Source organism: Miscanthus floridulus, chromosome 1 (assembly GCF_019320115.1).
Source record: "Miscanthus floridulus cultivar M001 chromosome 1, ASM1932011v1, whole genome shotgun sequence".
NCBI lineage: Eukaryota > Viridiplantae > Streptophyta > Magnoliopsida > Poales > Poaceae > Miscanthus > Miscanthus floridulus.
Window position 1 is genome coordinate 127,785,554 of NC_089580.1, and position 9,318 is coordinate 127,794,871.

General features: G+C 46.4%; 1 protein-coding gene across 1 annotated transcript; it reads right to left on the bottom strand.

Annotated features, from left to right (window-relative positions):
* Positions 1 to 1,685: 1,685 nt before the first annotated feature.
* On the bottom strand, positions 1,686 to 6,289 carry LOC136540754 (flavanone 3-dioxygenase 2-like). Its single transcript, XM_066532771.1, has 4 exons — positions 5,999 to 6,289; positions 5,630 to 5,877; positions 2,342 to 2,666; positions 1,686 to 2,178 (listed from the first exon to the last, which is right to left on the bottom strand). The coding sequence occupies exons 1-4, from the start codon at positions 6,191 to 6,193 to the stop codon at positions 1,936 to 1,938; spliced, it is 1,011 nt and encodes a 336-aa protein (XP_066388868.1). The 5' UTR covers positions 6,194 to 6,289; the 3' UTR covers positions 1,686 to 1,935.
* Between the last annotated feature and the right edge of the window lie 3,029 nt (positions 6,290 to 9,318).

Here is a 9,318-nt window from a genome sequence, read left to right on the forward strand (position 1 = left end):
AGGTTACAGCATGGCATCCGGCGTCCCAAGGTCTACATTGACGGAACTGTTAGGTATGGCCTCCTTGCTAGTACTGGTGAACCCAACAGTCTTGATGAAGCCTTAGCAAATGATGATTGGAAGCAAGCTATGTAATTAGAACATGATGCTCTTATGAAGAATAAAACATGGCATTTAGTTCCTCCTCAAAAAGGCATGAATATAATAGGATGCAAATGGGTATACAAAGTTAAGAGGAAAGCTGATGGTAGTCTGGATAGATATAAAGCAAGGCTGGTTGCTAAGGGATTTAAACAGCAATATGGCATTGATTATGAGGATACTTTCAGTCCTGTAGTAAAGGCGGCAACCATAAGAATTATTCTATCTATTACTGTTTCTCGAGGCTGGAGTCTGAAGCAACTTGATGTTCAAAATGCCTTCTTGCATGGTTATTTAGATTAAGAGGTGTATATGCAGCAACCACCCGGCTTTGAAGACTCTATCAGACCCAAATATGTTTGTAAGTTGGACAAAGCTCTCTATGGCCTTAAACAAGCTCCTCGAGCCTGGTATTCACGTCTAAGTGCTAAATTGATGAAGCTGGGATTTCAGGCATCAAAGGCTGACACTTCTTTATTCTTTTATAACAAAGGTGACGTCACTATGTTTGTTCTAGTTTATGTGGATGACAATATTGTAGCTAGCTCTACAGAAAAGGCCACGACAGTCCTGTTACAAGATCTAAAAGCAGAATTTGCACTTAAAGATCTAGGGGAGCTTCACTATTTTCTGGGCATTGAGGTGAATAAGGTATGGGATGGAATTATTCTAACTCAAGAGAAATATGCTACAGACTTGCTTAAGAGAGTTAATATGGCCGAAAGTAAACCTGTCGCTACACCTATGGCATCAAGTGAGAAATTGTCCTATATGAAGGTACTCCTCTCGGTCCAAGAGATGCAACTAATTATAGAAGTGTTGTAGGAGCATTGCAATACCTTACTCTTACTAGACCTGATATTGCATTTGCTGTTAACAAAGTCTGCCAGTTCTTACACTCACCAACTACTGTGCATTGGGAAGCAGTAAAGAGGATTTTGAGATATATAAAGTATTGTACACGGCTGGGACTAAGAATACATAAGTCACAATCTACCTTGGTGAGTGCCTTTTCCGATGCAGACTGGGCTGGTAATATAGATGACAGGCGATCTACAGGTGGTTTTGCTGTCTTTCTAGGATCAAACTTAGTGTCCTGGAGTTCAAGGAAACAACCCACTGTATCAATGTCTAGTACTGAGTCTGAATACAAAGCAATTGCCAATGCTACTGCTGAGGTGATGTGGATCCAGATTTTACTATATGAACTCAAATTAATTGCCCAAGAACAGCTAAACTATGGTGTGATAATATTGGTGCAAAGTACTTGTCAGCAAACCCAGTTTTTCATGCTAGGACTAAACAAATAGAAGTGGATTATCATTTTGTCAGAGAACGAGTAACTAGAAGACTTCTGGATATTGATTTTATATCTTCAGGTGATCAAGTTGCAGACGGTTTCACCAAGCCATTGCCAGTTCGGTCTCTGGAACAATTCAAGTTCAATCTCAACCTATCTCGGCTGTGATTGAGGGAGGATGTTAGATGAAAGAGTTCTAGAAGAATCTGCTGTGCGTATCTTGCCTTGTGTAACAAACCGTGTATACAGAGAACAGTCCGGATTTTTAGGATCTCATTGAGAATAGAATGGCGTGTAATTATAGGCTATCAAATATAGCTCCTTGAGTTACGGACTGTGATCGGAGTACACCTATTTATATGCCACGGTTGGGGCTTTTCCAACCATCAATTGATTCAACACGCATCCGCCTGGTACCTAAGATAGGGGCCAGCGTTCCTCCACCTGCCCTCTGATTCATCTAACAGACGTATCATTTGAACGGACGCAGCCTGCTAGGTTCTGAACAGCTCCAGGCAGTGCTCCTGGTCCAGGTTCCTGCTCCAGAACTTCTTGTAGTACTCGTCGTACGTGTAGTTCCTGTACACGGCCGGGGTGTCCTCCGTGACGAGCTTCTGCGCGGGGCCAAGCACGACGTGGTTGCACGGGCACAGGAACGACGCCACCGACATCCGCTCCCGGTCCGAGTTCACCACCGCCCGGTGCCACACACTCCGATACTGCCCGTTGCTCAGCGCCTGCATCATCAGAATTCAGAACCACCGCTGTTCAGTTAGATGATGAGCATGCATGTTTTAATTTGCTTCACTGTCACTGTCTCGCTGAACGGCCGTCAACATACTACTAGTCGTCGGCCACGATGACATGGGATGACAGATAGCGAATATAATCATGAGTCACCTGCAGCTGGTCGCCGATGTTGATGATGAGCGCGCCGGGCTGCGGGTTGACGGCGACCCACTTGCCGCCGTGGAGCACCTGCAGGCCGGCGACGTCCAGGTCCATGAGCAGGATGGTAAGCGCGTTGGGATCGGTGTGCGCCGGGAGGCCGTACGTGAGCTCGGGCTCCGGGCACGGCGGGTAGAAGTTGACTGCCATGTGCTGCTCCTGCTCGCCCAGCGTCTCCTTCATGTAGCTCGCCTCTAGACCCAGGCTCTCCGAGATCGCAGCGTACAGCCTGAACCCGAGCTCCCGGACTTCCTTGCAGTACGTGCTCATGGTGTCCCTGATATGATCATACGTGCGTGACAGTGTCAGGATCAGAAATAACTGCATTCTCACCGACTGATACCGTTTACACGCCTAGGAATCGAGCTACGGAACAGACACTAGGACATGTCTGGATTCCTAGTCAGATCGAATGCTTCTACATGTGGCTACTTTCCTTGTGACACTCTTTGTCATTCTCCGATCCGTGGCGCTGTCCACACTCCACATGCTATTCGGCATGTGCTTCTTTCAAACATGTGGCTGCAGGCTGCAGCGCTGTTAAGACTTGTTTACCTGCTTGCCTGCTAGCTCACGATGGAACCACAGCAACGAGTGGACAACTAACTTTCGCGTGGCAATGTCCCTTGCCGTATATCCTTGAAACGAAAGTGCCGGAGCTCTGCCCTTCTCTCGACCTTGAGTGACGCTGCGTGCAGCGGTGCAGGGCTATCAACCAGCCGACCTTCAACAAGCGTGTCGCCGCCTGAAGCTTGAGCTCTCCAGAGGCTGACCCAAGCTCGATCTAACGGGTCAACCACGGTTCGTTTGTAATTGGAGCCGATCCACACTCAAGCCTAGCTAAAGTAAACCAAACCCGAGTAATTAGCGAGCCATAATCTTTTTTATCATTCTAGATTTAGATAGTCAGAGTCTATATATAGTGTTCAATCTGACATTGATGGCTTTATAAATGAGAAGATAATAGTTGTAGATAAGTCATATATACTTAGTCATGCTGTCACAAAAACCAGAGATAACGATGTCCTAATTGACATTTCGGTCAGCCTCTGTTGTTTAAATGATTTAGAGTGAAATCTATTTTGCCGCCTCAACTTGTCATGAAGTATGAACCCCCCTACCCCCTAAACTCGAAAACCATTGATTGCACACCCTCAAATTGAAAACCACTACAAGGTGAGGGCATTGGGGATGTACTAGTACTACTGACAGGAGGATGAGTGGTGGGTTTATTATCAGTGATAGAAAGAGGGGTGTGTGTGTGGGGGGGGGGGGGGGGGGGGGGGGGGGATCCAAGGACGCATAGAGAGAGAAAGAGGAAGGATTCAAACATGTGGGGTCTCCATGCCATACTATCAAAACTATCTTATAGACCACTTTGAGCTGCCAAATGGGGTAATTTGTTTGATTTTATGATTTGAGGTGATGCACGATGCCTGGTTTAATTTTTAGCAAAATCATCTTAGAGTCTTGGCTGGTAATAATGCACAAGCTTACTCGAGCTCTTGCTTGCTAGGTTCATGATATTTGGCTTAAGCTCGAGCTTGGCTTGTTTATAATCCGAACCAATCTTGAGACAAGTATTAGAGGAGTCAAACACACATAATCTCTTTTGTTCCAAATTATAAGTTGTTCTGACTTTTCTAAATACATAACTTTTGCTAGGCATCTAGATATATGTTATGTCTAGATATATAATAAAAGTATGTAGCTAGATAAGCAATAACGACTTATAGTTTCGAACGGAGGGAGTAGCTCGCAAGCCTCGACTTTTTTTTTATTTGGCCTAACTCGATGCTTGCCGTATTCTCGGCCTTACCCAACTGATCACTGCATGCTGAATTGCTGATACATTTTGCATCGACACCGGCATGAATCACGTTGTTTTGTTTTGATATGTCCTTTTGTGTGATGCCTATCCTGCTATCATGTGAAAGGAAAGGACAGGATGATAGATTTTATGATCATCTTCGTTGTCTATTTGCACTAGAAAGCGTCAGCTCAAATCAGGCCCATCAAAGTTTTTTTGTTCTGATGCTGTACGCCACAACATGGATGTCTGCATCCAAGAAAACAGGCATTCATAATAGGCCTGATTTGCGTGCATGCACAGGATTTCCCTTTATTTCTGAACAGTCTAGGACTGGTTCCCCCACCGCTAAACAAGTGCTTTTCTTTTTTCCCGAAAAATTGACTACTTTTTATGAGTGACTAGACTACCACCGTTTACAAGTAATTGACACTATTCAATTTAGCTGTTTCAGCTGTGTACCATGTGCGGGTGGTAGATGTTGGAACTTTATTTGTTTATTTTAAAAAATAGCTGTTTAAACTATATCAATAATACTTTAACTATATTTTTGTTTAGGGTTATCTGCGCACTATTTACAGATGAACGTTAAACTCTGAATGGCAGTAAAGCCGAGAGTATTACATCTTGTTCGCTTGGCTTATAAGTCGTACTTTTTCAACCAACGAACAGTGTTTTTCTCTCACAATAAATCAGTCAATAGTACTTTCAGCCATGACTTATCAGTCAAACGAACTGGGGCATTAATACTGTACTATTCGTAAACGGTGGTGTACTACTTTCTGGTGTGATGTTGCCCAAAAACAGGGCGGTACATGTGAAGTGGCCCAAAGATGATGCAACTTTCTCTTTCTCCTGTTCGCTTATTCTTGGAAGCAACGGTCCAAAATGCTAGTGACTGTGGATTCAGTATTATGAGACATTCCGCGGAGCTCTCCGCAGGAGCTGAAAGCCTACTATAGAGTGCAGTATAAACTATATACCTAGACTACATGGGTATATAAGTTTCAGATATTATTTCCTTTCCATTGTTCGCTTGTTGTGCTGGTGCTGGTTTGAGCTGGCTGATGCTGGTTTTTTATGAGAGGAAAACACTGTTGGCTGATTGAATAAGCCTGGCTGAAACCAACAAGCGAACAGGATGAATGAAAAAAAAAGTAGTGTGCTTATGCCACTACAAATGGCGACCCTCTCGTCAGGTTCAGATCGTTTTCTTTCCCGAAATTGAGTGTTTTCTTTATTCCAGCTACTGCACATCATTTGAAATGTACATATCTACCTGAACCAATTCCCCCCGATACTTTGCACTAGCAAACCTCCGCTTGCTAGCTGTTTTTAACTACTAGGGACTAGGGAGTAGGAGTACTAACAATAATAATTGAATAAAGTGTGGTTAGTTGAGGAATTAAGCAGAATAATTAAGGACATACTTGAAATCGGGCGGGTTGGACGGCCAATCGGGCACGAACTCGTGGAGGGGATGGCAGTGCAGCCGGAGGTAGTCGCGCCAGTTGTGCACCGTCTCCTTGCGCACGTTGAAGCTCGTGGACAGCCGAATCTTCCTGGCCGGGTCGTCGGAGTACAGCTTGGCCTTCTCCTCCGGCGGCAACCGGAAGAAGTCGCGCCCCACGGCCGTCACCGACGCAATCAAGTCGGCATGTATCCCGTGGTTGAGGACCTGCATACGCACACGCATGCAATCGATCAAATGAGCCACACGCTCACGCGCGCTCAGCAGCGGAACTGCCGTAACTGGCCGGAAGCGTGCGTGCAGATTTGTATTTGGGCAGTGGACCGACCTGGAAGAAGCCGTGCGAGCGGCAGGCGTCGCCGATGGCGGCGACAACCTCGGCGCGGTCGGGGCTCCCTAGGTCGACGACAGGGATGCGCGCGCCGGTGACGACCTCGGCGAGGCGAGGGCGCTGCGACTCCGGCCGGACGTAGTTCCCGGGCAGGGTGTCGTGCACGGCCGTCGAGAGGAGGTGCTCCGCCATGCGTGGTCACCGCCGCCGCGCGCCTACGGAAGTCGTCGGTCTTGCGTGCGCGCGCGCAACCAGGAGGAACCGTGTTGTGCGGTTCGCCTCCAGTCCAGCAGCATGGCTCTCCGGGAGGCGGTCGTCACGCGCTCTTTATAGCGGCCGAACGCGGATGCGTAGCCTGTGGTGTGGTGACTGCGCCGTGGGCCCGTGGCGTCAGCCGCGCCGACGACGACGACCGAGAAGAGCTTAACCCTGCGGTCGTTGGGTGGACTCGGCCGACTGATCTCCCTCGCGTCATCGCCGTGGCAGCAGGTGACGTCACCCCCTCCGCATCACGCCGGTCCTCGGTGGGGAGCTAAGCAGCCTCTTATTCGTTCCTTCTCCGTCTTTTTGTTTATATGCATCTGCATCTGCCGAGATTAGTGACCCAGCACCAGCACCGGCACCAGCACGTGGACGGTGGTTATCCTCCTGCAGCGGATCGCAGGATCCAAGAGGCAGATGACAGAGTGCCAGAGCAGATTCCCCGTCGTGCGAAGATGTCTGGTCGTCACACGATCAATCGGTGCAGTTGGCTTACACCACCAAGTGTGGTGTCCACGTGACGTGCGCTGCCGTGTCGAGGGCGTACGTACTGTGTGTATACAGGAGAAGCTTTCTTGTAGCAGATCTGCATCGTCAGCCCAGAACCATTGTGCGGTGGTCCACGGCGAACGTGGATCGGCATTGGCGCATTTTCCGTGTTCGCCACCATCCGCTTGGAACTTGGGGTCGATCGAGCCAATGGCCTAATGGGTCTAATGGGTGGCTCACGTTTCCTCGTTAAGTCGCAACGCAATGTCTGTGGAGACAGTCGAGAGCATTCAGTCCATTCCATGCTTTGAAAGTTCGTCGTTCCAACACTAGAGTTTTCCACTGCTTTGGAGGAGGGCCACCGGGACATCTTCATGTTTGCAACCGCACAATGTGCTCCTTGCTTACATTTTTTCTTCTTCTTCCGTTTCCGTTTTTCAGGTCGCCAGCTCAATCATCTCCCACGCATAACAAAAGATGAATCAGGCGCCAGTCGTCAAGCGTCATCTCTATCTGACATGTTCTCCAAACTGATTTAGAAGAAGTGGTGAAAGGAACCAGTCTCGGCAAAATACGTCTTTTTTTATTATAGATGATACACTGGATCAAAATTTTTACGTATAGTAACCACATATGTCCCGAGGATCATATAAACGGTTATGCTTGGTTGTGGACGTCCGAATGGAGGGGCTGACCCCGCGCGCATTACGCCCAATAAAAAAGGAGGTGTAGTTATAGCCCAGCGGAGTCCACACACAACAGCGCGTACAGCCACTCGTTCGGGGTGCATGTGACGTGTGGGGGTCCTTGCATGTGCGTGAGAGAGGACTAGTTGCCTGTTGCGTCTGCTGCTGGCTGCACCAGCCGGCCAGGCCCCTAGCCGCACGTGCCTAGGGCCGTAGGCCTCCCTACCATGCTTGCCCTCTGCTGCCTAGCGCCTAGGGCTGCTGCTACTCGCTATGCTGCTCTTTTTCTCTCTGTGTGTTGTCTGCGCCTAGGCCAAGCTGCCCCTGCCGCATGCTGCTTAGCGCGTTGTTGCTTTGGCCGACCAGCTTAGACGCTTAACCAGCTACAGGGCTGGCAAGGCTGCTTGCCGGTTTTGTGAGAGGAGCATGGGCCCACATCTGCATGCCAGCTGAGTGTTGGTCCAAATTTTTTGGTCACTCCATGTCATTTAGCTCCGTATGTTTCATGTGTTTCAAATGTATGTTTTATCTGGATGTTGCATGTGTTTTATCTGGATGTCGTATATGTTGTAATGGCTATACACATATGTTGCAAGTGTATGTTTCAAATATTTCAGCTATTTCAAACGTATGTTGTAACTGTTTCATTTGGATGTTGCGTATGTTGCGATGGCTATACACATATGTTGCAAGTGTATGTTTCAAATGTTTCCGCTGTTTCAAACATAGGTTGCCAAGTGTTTTATCTAGATGTTGCATATGTTGCACTGACTATACACGTATGTTGCGAGTATATGTCTTAGATGTTTCAAACGTATGTTGCAAGTGTTTTAACTGGATGTTGCATATGTTGCAGTGGCCATACACATATGTTGCAATCGTATATTTATAAATGTTTTACATTGTTATCGACAGACACATCTCCTACCACTCAAAAATAATGCCATTAGATCCTAGAATAAATCAATAAAAATACAAGTACACAACTCAAGTCAAATTACTTGAATCTGGGTGGGTTGTTTTCACCGCAAGTAGCCTGCGGCTAATATGGCTCTAGGTGGCTTCACCTGGTGGATGGACAAAATCTGCTGAGCACTTGCTTTGTGGGGTTTTTTTCATCGAAGATAAATACTTGTATTGTCACGTACACGTGCATATAACAGCTCGTAGCTCGGATGCTCCTCTGTTCTAAATTATAATTTGTTTGACTTTTTTATCTTAAATTTACCGTTTGTCTTATTTAAAAAATTTATACAAATATAGTCAAATTTAAGTTATTTTTGAAGAACTTTTGTTAACAAAGCAAGCCACAACAAAAGAAGTGATATTTAGCATAAATTTTTGAATAAGATGAGTGGTTAAACTTGGAGTAAAAAAAGTCAAACGAACTATAATTTAGAACGGATTTACTACATAAAAAATACGAGCCATGTACGTCCGAGCTGCGAGCTGCTATATGCATGAGCCATGTACGTGACAATACGAGTCCGCTCGTAGCGTAAACTTCCAACATAATACGTGCGCAAGGGAGATTGGTTTTTGGACCGTCTATGCACCAAGATGACAAGTTCATGTACCCGAGAGCATATTACAAGTTGTTGGGGGTAATTTACACCGACAAGTCTAGTTCTTTTACCCCAGATGCAATTTACTCTTTTTTACCTTTGTCTCTTTTCATGGGATGCCTAGATTTTCGTGCTAGTCAAATATTTTTAAATTTGACTAGATTTATGAAAAATATTATTAGTAACATTTTATATCTCTAAACAAGTATGTATTATAAAAATATATTCGATGATTCATTAGCGGACCCAGCACTAGGGCAGTCCAGGCCATGGCCCTAGTCGCAGCCTATGTAACAAGGGAGCAAGTCCTCAGTTT

Excerpts from the sequence above, each read along its gene's own strand:
- LOC136540754 (XM_066532771.1), bottom strand. The coding sequence starts at position 6,193 with ATGGCGGAGCACCTCCTCTCGACGGCCGTGCACGACACCCTGCCCGGG. Across the intron at positions 5,878-5,998 it reads GCTCGCACGGCTTCTTCCAG|GTCCTCAACCACGGGATACA; the intron begins GTCGGTCCACTG and ends GTGCGTATGCAG. Across the intron at positions 2,179-2,341 it reads ACATCGGCGACCAGCTGCAG|GCGCTGAGCAACGGGCAGTA; the intron begins GTGACTCATGAT and ends CTGATGATGCAG.